The 14995-nt window shown below is 40.0% G+C and overlaps 2 protein-coding genes across 3 annotated transcripts; both read left to right on the forward strand.

Moving 5' to 3' along the window:
- The first annotated feature begins 686 nt into the window (after positions 1 to 686).
- cyp27b1 (cytochrome P450, family 27, subfamily B, polypeptide 1) lies at positions 687 to 9016 on the forward strand. Its single transcript, XM_088423331.1, has 9 exons — positions 687 to 980; positions 2057 to 2247; positions 3991 to 4181; positions 4323 to 4523; positions 4890 to 5050; positions 6392 to 6558; positions 6633 to 6714; positions 6799 to 6996; positions 7607 to 9016. The coding sequence occupies exons 1-9, from the start codon at positions 762 to 764 to the stop codon at positions 7718 to 7720; spliced, it is 1524 nt and encodes a 507-aa protein (XP_088279457.1). The 5' UTR covers positions 687 to 761; the 3' UTR covers positions 7721 to 9016.
- Positions 9017 to 9711: 695 nt separating this feature from the next.
- On the forward strand, positions 9712 to 14941 carry mcrs1 (microspherule protein 1). Of its 2 annotated transcripts, none has more exons than XM_088423481.1 (14): positions 9712 to 9986; positions 11162 to 11304; positions 11457 to 11595; positions 11685 to 11849; positions 11982 to 12091; positions 12177 to 12285; positions 12372 to 12510; positions 12765 to 12840; positions 13078 to 13106; positions 13185 to 13277; positions 13616 to 13698; positions 13788 to 13875; positions 13955 to 14082; positions 14698 to 14941. In XM_088423481.1, the coding sequence occupies exons 1-14, from the start codon at positions 9954 to 9956 to the stop codon at positions 14782 to 14784; spliced, it is 1422 nt and encodes a 473-aa protein (XP_088279607.1). In that variant the 5' UTR covers positions 9712 to 9953; the 3' UTR covers positions 14785 to 14941. The 2 variants fall into 2 exon arrangements, with proteins under 2 accessions (XP_088279607.1, XP_088279606.1); XM_088423480.1 differs by lacking the exon at positions 9712 to 9986 and adding an exon at positions 10486 to 10693.
- Positions 14942 to 14995: the final 54 nt, after the last annotated feature.

Consider the following 14995-nt stretch of genomic DNA (forward strand, 5'->3'; position numbering starts at 1 on the left):
ATTAGTCAATAGCTGAAGCCCTAACCCGGAATGAGAATTTTCACAGGCAAGCACAGGGGCCACATTCACACATGCTACAGAAGAAGGCTGGAAACAGGATTTGCACTCAGGCCTTCCAAACTATGAGGCCAACATGATTCAGAAAACTTGTGATTCTGGAATCATCCCTGCGACTAAGTCTTTTTTATCTTCCTAAGTATCAAAACAGGTGCTTTACGTGTGTTACCAAATTTACCAATCTGCAAATGTCTCAGTGTGCACAAACACCTTGCATCCTGTGATGTAGGCCTTCTATCCCCATGTGTAACATTCGCCTTGAATGACCTTAATGCATAAATGCATGATAACTAACTAAATGTGTCAACCTCGAGGGCCTGTGGGGGAGCAAAGTGCTCGAGATAAAGCGGTGTCTCTCAACCCCCCCTCATCTCCCGCCACACACACACACACACACGCACACACGCACAAACGCATGCACGCACACGCACACAAATCATGTATTATTTATCCTGGAGCTCCACGTGTGCTGCCTCTCGGGGATGGTCCTTGTTCGGCCCTGTGATTGGACACACCTCCAGGCTCCGTCGTCTCATCCAGGCGGGGGGCGGGACCTGGGCCGTACACACAACCACGATTGGCCCCGAATCAGAAAATTTACAGCTTTATCTCCTCGGGTTCGAGGAGCAGGTCGCGGGGTTATAAATAGAGCCTGCAGCCCGACGGGGGAGAGAAAATGAGCATCGGCGTGCGGCGACCGCTTCATGATCTCTGTGAGAAAGATGCTGCAGCAAGCTCTACGAGTATCGGGCCGGAGCGCCTTCCCCCTCCTCAAGTGGATGGATAGGTGGGCTGAGGGCGCAGCGGCGGGTCCCGACGGGACGACGGTGAGGACTCTGGACGACATGCCCGGGCCGTCGGTGCTCGGCTTCGCCTGGGACTTATTCGCCCGCCGGGGATTGTCCAAACTGCACCAGTTACAGGTAGAAGCACGTTCGACATGTCTGCAGCCAGATAGAATATTTGAAAGACATACGAATGCATTATGCAAATGAACTTCAGGGTTCGAAAAGTTTTTGCTTATTTATAGCTAATTGGTGCTTCAGAGGAGGAGCGAGTAAACTCTGTAAAAAGCTAGTGTACTTTCAGGCTTAATCCCCCCAAAACTTTCTGTAATAATGCTTTGAGTCAAGAAAGTAGGAACCGTATGGTATTATCGTTTATTTTATGCGCCAAGTTTTGGAGCTGCATTGCATTACACAGAGAGCGCTGTTAAATATTCTTGTAGCTACAAATCAACCAATAAATCATCTCGTGCAGTTTTCACTCATTTTTAAATTAATGCTTTTTGGCAGTTTTAGACAATTGATCTACACAATCAGTCAAATGTTTGCAAACGCCTTCAAATTCTTTCATAATTAATGGATTTAATCACTTGTGTTTGTTATTTTTCCTTTTGTGGATTTGAATTAAAACTGAGGTCCTTCAGACTGTGAAGCAGCATGGACTCAGATACTAAAAGTTAAAACTGTTATTCAAGCCAAAAAACGTTTCAGTTTTTAGATTTTGCCAAGCTTTGCATATTTTTTTTTTCCTCAGACAGCATTGTGATGTGAGTGAAGCTTTATGACCTGGAATGGCTTACAGCTCAGATTTAATGAATTTCTTGACTCCTCAAGCATTTGAACCCATTTGAATCTGAAGGTGTTTTCATACTTTTGACTGTTACTGTGTGCAGAAAGCGTACATACCTATCGTATGATTTGCAAGCTTTGATCACTAGATAAACTGTCTCCAGCTTCACTGACGTGCCAAAAACTTGAATTTCAAATGAATACATAGGAGCATTTGAGGTGAAATGCAGTCTTTTAGTTGTCCTAGCATGACTATAAAGTGTTTGAAGGGTTAAGGTAATTACAAAAAGACCACCTTGCAGGACTGTGATGGTTATGACAACTGTCGGAGGCCAACAATCTAACTACCTTCAGTTGAAATGCAAGCCCTCCAGATGCGCATAAGCGTGATAGTGTCATGACCCGACGCGTGTTTGATGTCCCAGCTGGAAGGAGTGCAGCGGTATGGTCCCATGTGGAAAGCGAGCTTCGGACCCATCACCACAGTCCATGTGGCTGATCCGGCGCTCATCGAGCAGGTGCTGAGGCAAGAGGGCCAACGCCCCATGCGCTCTAACCTTTCCTCCTGGAAGGACTACAGGAAGCTCAGAGGTCAACACTACGGACTCTTGACATCGTAAGTGTTCAAAGTTTGATGGATTTTAATTTTAAATCCACCTAATCTATTTTTTTTTTTTTTTTTGCAATTACCTTTACTTGCCTATAGATAGATGGTGGTTAAATGTTACGATCATAACTAACATTAAAATAGTTTTTCTTTGGGTTGCTAATTTTCAGATGACTTTTTGTGCCAAATTTTAGGCTAACTCTATAATTGGTTTATGTTGCACAAAAGATTAAATTGGGTGCGCCACCTGGGTAGCTAGCTGTAATTACTTTTACTAGCCTCTAAACAGATGTTGGTCATATGCTACCACAGTCACTGACATTAAAATGCACTAGCACACTTAAAACTCGGTCAGGGTTACAACTGACTGACACAATTTATTCAATTATTGAATTAGCCCTGCGCCCTTAATTGTTTAAATCTTAAACAAACTGCAACTTTGTGGGGGGCCAAATGAGGAATTGTTTAAAAAACAAAATTTTAACAAAAACTAATTTGGGATATATAGATGTATTTTTTTATTTATTTGATATGCTCAGACGTTATGTGTTGAATATGTAATCCAAAACGGTGATTTTGTCCATTTTTTACCCTTATTAGGATTATTTTTGACCCAAATGGTTTTACCGCTTTCAGTGCCATGGAGGAGAATTCTTATCTTTTAAAATAGTAATAACAATCATAAATAATAACATTTTTGTCAATCACCTTTTTTATGGAGGGTAGCTGACACCCCAATGATTCTCTAATATAAGCCATTTGAGCACAGTAGCTCTAACTGTGACCATTGAATACAACACAGATATTACCTACATGCAATTCAAAGTAGAAATCAAGCTTTCATATGATACTACCCATATTTCTATAGACATAGCACACAATAATCTGTCGGCCTTGAAAGATGAGTGAAAATGCTAAATATACTGGCCCTCTAGGGGTTTCCCATATCGCTTGGCACTGAAAAGTTAGAGTGCAGAGTAAGGCCAAAGTGTTAATCAAACACAAGTCAAATATGTTATCTACATAAATAAATGTTTCAAAACAAACAATTATCAAACTTAAATGCAAATGCATTGAAATCAAAAGTTAAATACAACTGCAGTGAACATTCGCTGCAATTCTTTCTCATACTAGACCACAATTTTAGAATCAGTGATGTGAAAGATAGTTTACCTCAGCTAGTAGTCTGACATCATAGAAGTGTATAATTCATATAGAGGAACAGAATTTATGCCAGCAAAAATCTAACTTTATTGCTAAAACTAACATACAACAAATAAAATACATAAAAGTCTTGCATCAGTTACATGAATACACGCAACTTTGCATTTCATTTTGAGAGCCGGCCTATTCGTTTGTGTCCACAGTAGTAGACATTAGTTGTTTTTTTTTTTTTTTCTAGATCTTTATATAATAAGTCATAGTGTGCTCAGTAGAAGATATCCGTGCCAATGATATCTCATTTGTTTGGGTGGGATGCCAATAACTTTGCTCTCTTGAGAGGCAAAGTGGAGAATACGATAAAACTCACGAATAGGCTGGTTCACATGAGGACATTTGACCATGCGGAAATTTAAGGCAACAATTAGTTCCGCCTCAAACTGCACTGCATTATTGATAGGAACCAAGAATAAAACGAGACGCAAATAGAAATGCGCTCTGCTCTAATTGTAACCTGAAATGAACAATTTCCATGTAGGAAAGGAGACAATACATTTTGATGATCATAATGTTACTTTGTGTTATGCTCAGTGAAGGCGAGGAGTGGCAGGAGGTGCGAAGCCTCTTGGCCAAACACATGCTGCGGCCCAAGGCGGTGGAAGCTTACGACCAAACTTTGAACAGCGTGGTCGGTGACCTCATCAGCAAACTTCGCCTGCGCAGACATCCCGAAGGCCTGGTGACCGACATCGCCAGGGAGTTCTATTACTTCGGCCTCGAGGGTGAGGTGAAACGCAGTTTAAGTCTGGTTTTGTGATGAAATTGATAGTTTGAACATGCATGTGGGTTAAAGCCTGTCTTGACCATTTAAAAAAAAAAAAAAAACACTTGACTGGATTCTTTTTTTCCCAATTTTTTAACAGGCATCTCCTCGGTATTGTTTGAGTCCAGAATCGGATGCCTGGAGCCAATTGTTCCTAAAGAAACAGAGCTCTTCATCGAGTCCATCAACACCATGTTTGTAAAGACGCTTCTTACTATGGTCATGCCAAAATGGATGCATTTGCTATTCCCCAAACCCTGGAACACCTTTTGTCAATGCTGGGATAACATGTTTGAATTTGGTAGGTTTCATACTTGAGAGATTATGAGATGTGCTTGAGTAATCAAATCATATCATTAAAAAGGCTGAAATTATGCTATCTTGCATGAGGCTCCAGATGGAAAAAGAAAATCAATGTTTACACTTGCTGTAATTATTATGGGTTGTTATCCAATATGTATGCCCAACTGAGGAGTACAAACATGAAAATCGAACATGTTTAAAATAATCATGCGGATCCAAAGTAGATTAGCAAACCAGAGATTATCATCCTTAAACTGCACGCACTACAAGATACGGCAATGTAAAGGCTGGATTATGACTCATAATGTCATGATGTCATGTGATTACTGTACACTTTTTTTGTGACTTTATGCCGTTTTTCCAGCTAAAGGCCACATCGATCAGCGCCTGAGGGAAGCAGCGAAAACAAGCAATGGCAAAAAAGTCGAGGGCCACTACCTTGCCTACTTCCTGTCTCGAACAGATTTGCCCATGAAGACTGTTTACAGCAATATCACAGAGCTACTTCTTGCTGGCGTCGACACCGTAAGACCAAACGTCGCACATGACGTACATACATTACATTGGCGGCCATTACGTATGGCATGTGGGTGTTCAGTAGGGGATCAGCCGCAACATGTAATACCACAAATATTACATCGTAATCATAGAAATCATCTGGTGTTATAAAGCATCCCGGGGTGTTCAATAATACTCTTTATCAGAACAGACAGTGCAAGACCTTGATTCTATTCCCTGATACCAAGTATCCAATACCACTACTATTGTTGAGTCAATGAAAGTAGATAAATGTGCAAAATAGTACTTGTATGCAATATTGTAACGGAGAAAGCCATCAGACAGTTTAAATTAAATTAACAAAGTATAATGCAATAGTAATACATCCAAGCATCAATATTAACCTTATTAAAAATATCTATAGAAAACTAATTAAAAAAAAATCAAAATTTAAGGACATATGAGAGGATTGATATGAATACATTTTGTTCGGAAAAATATTCTGTCTGGCATGTATGTCCTTTAACGACCATTATAGGGCACGTTGGTATCAGTGACTGGTATCGGATGCCATCGTGATGCTGTCATACATCATTGTTATATTTTAAAACGCTGCCATTTTAGTCCTTTTTCTTTCCCCGTAAATTTTGGTTAATGAGCCAATGTGGCGGAACAATGGAATATACATTTTAGTCAGCCAGGTTTGTTCAAAAAGTGATCAGTAGGAACAGCAACTTTGTCAGGCTGCCTGCATCAAAGTGTGATCAGTCATTTATGTTTATTAAATTGTCTGGCAACAGGCGCCATAAAATAAAATGTTGTCGTAGTTAAGTCGTTTTATGCGCCTTAACTGGGAATTGAACTTAAGTTCAAAGCAGCGTTGCATTGTTTATATCAGGAGTTGCAACTTGCGGCTCACTCCGGGAGCAACAGCCTGTGCAAATCAGCTGTTGTCCAGACATGCTTCTTGGAAAACTTCAAAATAAAAGCATAGCAAGGCTTTTGTGTCCATACATGTTTGGCGGCGTGATCTTCTGCCATGCAGAACATTAACAAGCAGCAGTGAGTATTAACAAACAGAGAATTCTCCTGTGTACTCCACTGCCAAAAAATCTAACAAAATAAAAAAATACAGTACAGTACCGGGACAAGAAATCTGGTGATGTTCTAATCTTGCGAGATCTCGATGTTGGAGATCTCATCCCATCCCCAGTAATTACTAAATGTCTGTAATAAATGTCAATCAGGACAAACCTGATTGGATATATGGTTTTAAATTTGAATGTAAGGTACAGTGGCAAGCACTGCTGTTTTTTTTTTTTAATATATTTTAATCATAATCATGATGATGTCTGTGTTATCCTTCAGATATCTGGCACGATGTCCTGGTCACTGTACGAGCTATCGCGTCACCCCGAGGTGCAGGCCGCACTACGCAATGAAGTTCTGACCGTACTGGAAGGCAGGAAGGTCCCCCAAGCAGCAGATGTAGCACGGATGCCTCTAATGAAAGCAACAGTCAAAGAGGTGCTCAGGTAGGATCCCTCCAAAAGAAGCCCCGCTAAAACAAGCAAGTTTGATCATGCTCACATATGGCGATTTTTGCCAGGTTGTATCCGGTTATTCCTGCTAATGCTCGAGTCATCACTGAGAGAGACATTCAGGTCGGAGGCTATCTCATTCCTAAAAATGTGAGTACTCGTAGGAATCGGATATATCGGAATTTCGGCAGGATCAACATCATATAAGACTAACACAGAAAACAATCTTTCCAGACATTGATTACATTGTGCCACTTTGCGACGTCACGGGATCCAGACGTATTTCCCAATCCAAATGAATTCCTGCCGCACAGATGGTTGACGAAGGACCACACTCATCACCCATACGCCTCGGTGCCGTTCGGGGTGGGAAAACGCAGCTGCATAGGCAGACGTATTGCTGAACTGGAGCTCTACCTCGCTCTCGCCAGGGTGAGGACTCGTTTTTTTTTTTGTTCTGTAAACATCCATCTAGATTAAAGAGTATAAGGTTCATTATACCACTCTGGGTTTTTAAACGAGCGTTTCTCAAATGGGAGTACGTGAAGGCACTTCAGCGGGAACGCGAGACTTTAACAGGGTTTCTGCAGGTATCAGCAAATCTAATTTAATGCAGGAGTAGATCATAACCATTTTTTGCACATCTACAGATTGAAGCAGAAATCACTCTCAATCAAGTCATTTTCAATCCAAAATAGTTTTGAATAAAAACAATTTGATTCTGAATCAAATAGTAGATCCAAAAATCTGTATCAGATCAAATCAAGAGACTGTCAAAGATTCCCACCCCTAATAAAGATCACGCACTGCCATTTGCAACATTAATAACAGTCTGAGGCCGCTTTGACAAGTGTGAGTCACAATTTATCATAATTATAGTCACTACAGTTTTTTTTACGCCATACAGGTGTGCAGTTGTACCCAAGATTGTGTGTGCCCAGCCAGTGTGATGCGATGGTTCACAGTGTCATATTAAGTAATGGGAGATCCTGTTCTTGCTGATCACATCACAGTCTCCTTTTTGTGTTTCTGGTCTCGCTAGATCCTGATAGAGTTCGACGTGCGGCCGGACCCAAAAGGGGTTTCTGTGAAGCCCATGACGCGGACGCTCCTCGTTCCTGAAAATGTCATTAACCTGCAGTTTGTTGAACGATGACCCATTCTTTGGAGTGGGCTGAGTTACGTGAAAGTGACCACGGCTCCCCAGAGCACAATGCACGCGGCGAGCAGGCGACGACCTGTTTGGGATCATATCACAAAGACTGAAATCCCATAGGACGCTCCTAGAGTGGAGAGCAGTGGCTCTGGTGCTCCAGGCCAGTTTAACTAGCCTTTTAGATTACGATAAGACATATTTGCACTAAAGTCTGAGAGCGCCCATGAATGTTGTTGAATAAACGCTCCCCAGAACACCATTCATGCATTTCAGTGGAAATGCCAAACTCAAACTTAATGTATCGTGAACGTGTGCGACGTTCTAATTTCTAAACCGTTCTCCTATAGGAAACTAGGGCAGTCATTTAAATCTAGGCTCATGTCACCTTCATGAAAGCTTTATCATTCTAAAATGTTCTTATTCTTATCCAAGTCACACACACACAAATGCAAAAAATAATCATAATAACGTGAGTTTGTCAAATTGAACTCAAGCAATAATACTCACCAGTTGTTGGTGGATCCATACTATTACTTAGTGGTGTTTTATATTGTACTGTTTGAATTAGTAATATGTGTATTTACATTAGCATCTGCTTAGTAAATTGTGTGTAGGTCATTGTTTTTTTGTTTGTTTTTTGTTATTATTTGTGTTGCTCACTTGAGCAGCTAAGTAATTGTTAACAGTAAGTTCCATTTCCAGTTTTATGGTTCTCCCCACACCCCTTCCTCTTTGCCGTCACTTTTTATTGTTTTTTTTTTTTTTACTGTGGTGATGTCACACAAAAAACGTGCAAAACTGATAAGCGGGTATCTTGTTCAATGTCACGTGTGGCGATTGAATGCCAGGTTTGTCTGACTTTTAAGAATGTTTCGTTTCAGCCCCAAATTGTATGAAGCTTGAGGGCAATTTACATTGAACCTTCCACTTTTGTGAAGATGCACAAAAGCCTCACAGAGTACAAAAGGTTTATGCATAGTTAAAGAGATGACTTGACACTCAAAGCCTTTATGTGTTTATGAAAAGCATTATCATGAGGCAGTTATACAGTATTTTGAAAAAAGATTGGGGATGGGGTACTTTTAAAAAATCGACACCCAAGTGGCAGCTTTTAAAAATATGTCTTTGCATAAACAATCGTGGTGCAAATATTTTGATTTCCCTGTGTAAATCTGACTGTATTGTTAAGGATATCCTCACGTGTTTTTTTACAGTTGTGTAGCAACATTGTCTGAATTCTGTATTTATTGTAATCTAACATAAAACTACCTGACAATAAAATCCCAGGTACATGAACATTGCTTTTTGCGTGTGCATGTGTGTCCCCCACCCCCGTCCATCAGTGCCAATGTAATGTCCAACTTTTTATCATTGGCCCTCTTATATCAGGTCGAATCCAAATGATTGCACTTTCTTAGAAATGGCAAGTCAGGAGCTAAAGTTTTGGCACATAGACATAAATTTCTCAGAAATGTGGTATTGGATGTCAAAGTTCTTGTGTCTAGACTACTCGTTATATTTACTTTTGCGTCAAATAAAAAGCGATCAATAAGCGTACTGCTACTGTAAATATGCAGTATCGACTAGATAGCATACAGTAAACTATTTGGGCCCCTCCACCTAATCAGTACCATTTACCTATTGTAATCCTTTCAATCTGTATTAAATTTTTCAGAAACTCTTTGTTTGAGCAACTTGATTTAAAGTGGGCTCTTAAAATCGGTAAGTCCTTAAAATCGTTAAAAAGTCATGTGAAATTATTTTTTTATTGTTTGTTGTTTATACTTTTTTATAATGTTGCTCTAGTAGTAGAAACCCAACTGATTACATATAGTACGTTGAATTGTAATAAAACCAAATTCTTTGTGACGCGCTGCTCACTCTCCAGTCCACAACACGGCGGTAATGCATCACAAACATGCTTAACATCGCCGCTTCTTCACAAGGAGAAAAATGAGTCGAAACAACGAAGAAGAAAAAGAACATTGCGTCAGTACGGTAGATGCAAGTTTAATACTGTACTATCAATTGATGAGTTCAGTCTTCCGTGTTTGATTTTCTAAACGTACTGCACGTGTAGTTCATTTACAAACAAGGCTTTTAAGAATACTAAAATGTTTTTTTACGAATATTCTTTTGTAAATTCGCAGTGGTGTAGCTGTTGTAAAACCGATTACTTTTACCACATCACTTCCTCTCCAGTCCACATGGCGGCGTCAGTGTGCTGCAAAACATGTTACGAATATCACAGCTTCAAATAAAAAAAGTAAGTATGACTAGACTCAACAAACAAGAAGGTTAAAAAAAAAAAGACTAAAAACGAGCCACGTGCTATGTTTTGAGCTGAAGTTTATGTTTGATTTTCGTGCAGTACGGTTGGGCCAGGTCATTATTAGATGCGGCTTTAAAACATACTTGGTTAAAATGTCATGCCAAAAAAGTTATTCGTTGTAATAGTTGTAGTAGAGTAATGTAGTCCAGAGGCAACTACATATAAACAATTGTTTACAATAACAAAACTATAAAATCGGCGTTCACGTCACTCTTATACTGATTTTACAAACATAGTTGAGCCCGGTCATTCATTGATAAGGTTTGAAATTGTGAGAATAGCATCCCCCCTTTTTTTTTTTAACTGTAGTTTGTAACTGCTTTTGTAAACATTTTGGGGAGTAAATTTTCTGTGGTGATGTAGTTGTAACAGTTTTTTTTTAAATCACACTGCTCCAGTCCACAAGATAGCGCTAGTGCACCGTGAACCCAGAACTAACATCGACGCTTAAAAGAAGAAAACATGACTGCAACGAACAAGACATGCTATAACGAGATTTATGCTAACTGTATTTTGTCATAGTCTCGCTGCGTAGTACAGTAACACGCATGTCTACGAGTATTTATTTACTACACATAGATATTCAATACACACGTACATAAATACTGAATCTAAATCTGCAATAAGCCAACGAAGGAACGGTGAGTCACGAGGAACGTTCACCTCGCGGGTATTAGCTTGCTAACCAACAGCGGCTAACTTTAGCTCACATTAAAATATTGATTTGTCTCAGCAACTGCTAGATAGGAGAAAAAGCCAACCCGCTAGAATCATATTAAACACGTACAATTCACTCTAATCTATTTTGGTGTTGATTGGCATAGCATACGTTGCGAAGTGGAACACTTTGTTGTTAGTGGGTTAGGCTCTGTGGCTAACGCTAACATGTAAACAAAAAAATATTAGCTGTATAGTAAGTTGCATAACATGCATTGCATTGTTCGGAAGATTGGTTTTTAATTGGTCATGCTTATACAACTGAACTATGCGCTCATGGCTACGGTTATTGTGACAGTTTCACGTTGGTGCCGAATGCGAGTTTTGGAGTTTAGGTCCAATCGTTAAACAGGACAAATTGTTTTCTTTGTCTTTTATTCTGTTTGGAGCAGATGCAAGCGGTTGAGCCTGGTGTGTCGATGGCAGTAGCAGGTTCTCACAGCCGCTCAGAAGATGAAGAGTCACTTGTAATAAAAGACGTGAAAAGGACAGCGACTCAAGCCTTTGGTGTTCCCAAACGCAGGAGTTCATCCAGGTTACATTCAATCTATTATCAAAATCTGACTTGGATCTTAGATTCTATTGGGGATGAATGAAGATGTAATCCTTTTACTTCTTGCACCTTGGGACAATTGTGAGTTTTGAATTGCAAACTACTGTGTCAATGTTGTCAAACGACATCTGCAGATCAATAAAGAGGAAGAAGTTTGATGATGAGCTGGTGGAAAGCAGCCTTGTGAAATCGTCAAGTCGGGTTAAAGGTCCTCCTCTAATGGAGCCTTTACGCTGCTCAGGCAGTGAGCCTTCTTCCAGCGAGAAAAAGAAGGTAAAGAAAATCGCAGGAGTGAGAGAATAGAAGTTCAACTTTCATTTTAATTGCAATCATTTATTAATGCCCTTATGCCATGATGTCAGGTGGCAAAAGCAGGACCAGCATTAACACCGCCCCTCACAATGCTGATGCATCCTTCTCCGATAACCAAAAGAGTGAAGAAAAGTAAACAGCCGCTACATATGACAAAAGACTTAGGTCGTTGGAAGCCTACAGATGACCTGCTGCTGATTAATGCAGTGCTTCAGGTGAGCTTTAAATTTATATTTAGGGATATTTATTATTTAACATGCAACACTTAAATAAAATTGTATCTGTAGATGTAACGAAGTGTTACTATTCTGTATATGATTGAAAATGTACGCGTTTATATCCTGCAGACAACCGACCTTACATCTGTTCATTTGGGGGTCAAATTCAGCTGTCGTTTCACATTACGGGAAATTAAAGAGCGATGGTACGCGCTGCTCTACGATCCAGTCATCTCAAAGTAAGACACCGGGCAGGCAAACAGCATCTTCTTCTTCCAACTATTTTTATCGTTCACCTTCCTCCCTGTGGTCGTGTCTGCTCAGACTCGCGTGGCAGGCGATGCGGCAGCTTCATCCAGAAGCCGTAGCGGCAATACAAAGCAAAGCGCTCTTCAGCCAGGCTGAGGAAGTGCTACTGGCCAAGATTGGTTCGGTCAGTACGGATGAGTCTTCTCTCTTTGTCTCACCTTTGTAACAATGTCATTGAATCTTCTGCATTTGTTTTTTTCCATCAAACAGACAAGTCAGCCCAAATTAGACACATTCCAGGATCTTCTCAGTAAACATCCGGGTGTTTTTCACCAGTCACGAACCCCCAAAAGTCTACTGGTTCACTGGCAGCTTTTGAAGCAGTACTACTTACTGGATGACCAGAGTGGTGAGGGACTTATAATATACTTAGTTGAAATGTATTTAGTTGGCAAGTTTAATTTGATTGATGCTAGATCTGGTCTACTACTGTCAGTTCCTTTCACTGAATTTATCAGCATTTGAATTGGTTAAGCTTTCTCAATCACAATAGTTTTGACATTATACTAACTCTTTGACACAAACGTAATTTGGTTACAAATCCAAATGTGATCCAATCCTGAATGAAGAGCATAAATAATTTTAGCATCTGTTGTGTTGCAGTCCAGCCGCTCCCAAAGGGGGACCAAGTCCTGAACTTCTCTGATGCTGAGCAGATCGTTGATGAAGTCAAGTTAAAGTAAGGCAGGCTTTAATTTGGATTATGCATTTGTTTTGTTAGGGTGCTTCAAAATGTGAACCAAATGATAATAGTTCTGATTTATCCGGGTCCAAGCAAAAGGCCTCTTGGTGTCTTTGTTTAGAAACAGTTTTACCAAATATGATGGAAATGTCGAATGATCGTTTCTAAAAGATATATAATTTAGGAAATATGCCTCTGATGTATTCTTTTTTTTTTAATCCTGTCCACATTCAGGGAGACTAAAGATGAAGTTTTGGAACACGGTAAGAGGGGTAAACGTTTCTTTTTGTATCGTTGATTGTCTGGATTGGAAACATTAAAAATCTGCTTTTCCAATCCAGAGCTGATGATATCTGATCGTCATCAAAAAAGGGAGATCAGGCAATTGGAGCAAGAGTTGCCGCGCTGGCAGGTCCTTGTGGACAGCATCACAGGTAGAAATAGAGTCTTTCTTTAAACTAAAAAGTAGCCAAAGTAGGGGGTGAGAGATGAACCGAATTTGACGAATTTGCGTTCAAAACAAGATTGTCAGGATGATTTCCATCTTTCCAAAGTGCAAAGTCACTGACAGGCATTTTCTGTTTACACTAACAACATGGCTGCTAACGCAGAGGAGCTAGTTTACAAAATGAGTCTGTCTTGCTAAAATAAAATGTCCTTTTATAAGTATAGTGTCTATAAATGCTGGGACAAAAGGTAACATTTTGTTCGCACTTACTATATTACATCACATCTCGATTTGTTTGTGATAAAGTGCAACTGTGTGTCGCAGGAATGAGCATGCCTGACTTTGACAACCAGACGCTGGCCGCTCTCAGAGGACGAATGGTGCGATACCTCATGAGGTCGCGAGAGGTAACTCTGACACGGAGGCGTTTGTGTTCCTGTAAGAGAAGTTAAAGTTGCACTTGAGTTTTTTTGTCTTTCCATTTCTCCTCACTCAGATTACACTAGGCCGGGCAACGAAAGATAAACAGATTGATGTGGATCTGTCACTAGAGGGGCCCGCCTGGAAAATTTCAAGAAAACAAGGTGATTGAATGTGATGAGAAAATGTAAAAAAAAAAATAAATAAATAAAAAGAGACTAAAATGACATTTGATGTTCTCAGGAATCATTAAACTGAAAAACAATGGGGATTTCTTCATTGCCAACGAGGGCAGGCGGCCCATCTACATCGATGGCAGACCCGTCCTCTCGGGCAACAAGTGGAAACTCAACAACAACTCAGTAGTGGAGGTGTGTACTTCCCAAAAAGCATTTTGGCTGTATTATCTGAGAATATAACTTGTCACTACAAACAAGCTGTAGTGGCTCAGTTTTAGACGTGCCCACTTCACTCATCAAAAAGAAGAAGAAGAACAACAGAACGTTTTTGACCTCATAGAGGCTAACAGGCTGCTTCACTGTCAAGTTTATTTGTGGAATACTGTTGAAACATTCCTGTAAGTGGCTTTAAGGACACTATTTCGTGTGTAATGTACATGAAACAAATGACATATACATTATGTATATGTGAACTAAATGATACTCTTTGTTGACCTTAAATGCTAATGCTAATCGTGATCGCTAGTCAATTGACCTAGGCAAATTTGAACAATGGGTTGTCATATCCAGTCACTCCAACTCAACGTAAATCTCAAGAGAATATACACAAAAAATAAGTTCACTTCCAACTTTAGTAGATTATTATTAGTGCATTATTATTCAATGGAATACGTGATAAGATAATGGATTTTAATAAGATTCGATAATGATGGCCCCTATATGGAATAACAGTGCCTGAGGGGTTCTGGGCTCAAATCTGGGCACACAGTGTGACATGGTGTTTACAGGCTACATCTCTTTCAATAGATCGCAGGACTTCGCTTCGTGTTTCTAATAAACCTGGAACTCATCTCCCTCATCAAAGCCGAGGCAGCCAAGATGACACAACAGTGATCGCTGGACTACACGCTGCATATGGAAATTCTCGGACGTTTTCTGTGTTGTGCTGTAGACGCTCTCATGGTAGAGGCGCTTTTCCACTTTCCAGATTATTTTATTTAACTTGTGTAGTGAATCTTTTGCACAATAATAAACCGATGTACACATACAATTGAATTCTCTGTCGTGTTTGTCACACTTTGCACTTAAATATCCATCTGACACG

Source organism: Hippichthys cyanospilos, chromosome 9 (assembly GCF_059441005.1).
Source record: "Hippichthys cyanospilos isolate Australia breed blue-spotted pipefish chromosome 9, RoL_Hcya_1.0, whole genome shotgun sequence".
Taxonomy (NCBI): domain Eukaryota; kingdom Metazoa; phylum Chordata; class Actinopteri; order Syngnathiformes; family Syngnathidae; genus Hippichthys; species Hippichthys cyanospilos.

Coding starts and splice junctions, on each gene's coding strand:
- mcrs1 (XM_088423481.1), top strand. CDS start 9,954: ATGTTACGAATATCACAGCTTCAAATAAAAAAA. Junction 12,092..12,176: donor TACGATCCAGTCATCTCAAA/GTAAGACACCGG, acceptor GTGTCTGCTCAG/ACTCGCGTGGCAGGCGATGC. Junction 13,699..13,787: donor ACCTCATGAGGTCGCGAGAG/GTAACTCTGACA, acceptor CTCCTCACTCAG/ATTACACTAGGCCGGGCAAC.
- cyp27b1 (XM_088423331.1), top strand. CDS start 762: ATGATCTCTGTGAGAAAGATGCTGCAGCAAGCTCTACGAGTATCGGGC. Junction 2,248..3,990: donor CACTACGGACTCTTGACATC/GTAAGTGTTCAA, acceptor TGTTATGCTCAG/TGAAGGCGAGGAGTGGCAGG. Junction 6,559..6,632: donor ACAGTCAAAGAGGTGCTCAG/GTAGGATCCCTC, acceptor GATTTTTGCCAG/GTTGTATCCGGTTATTCCTG.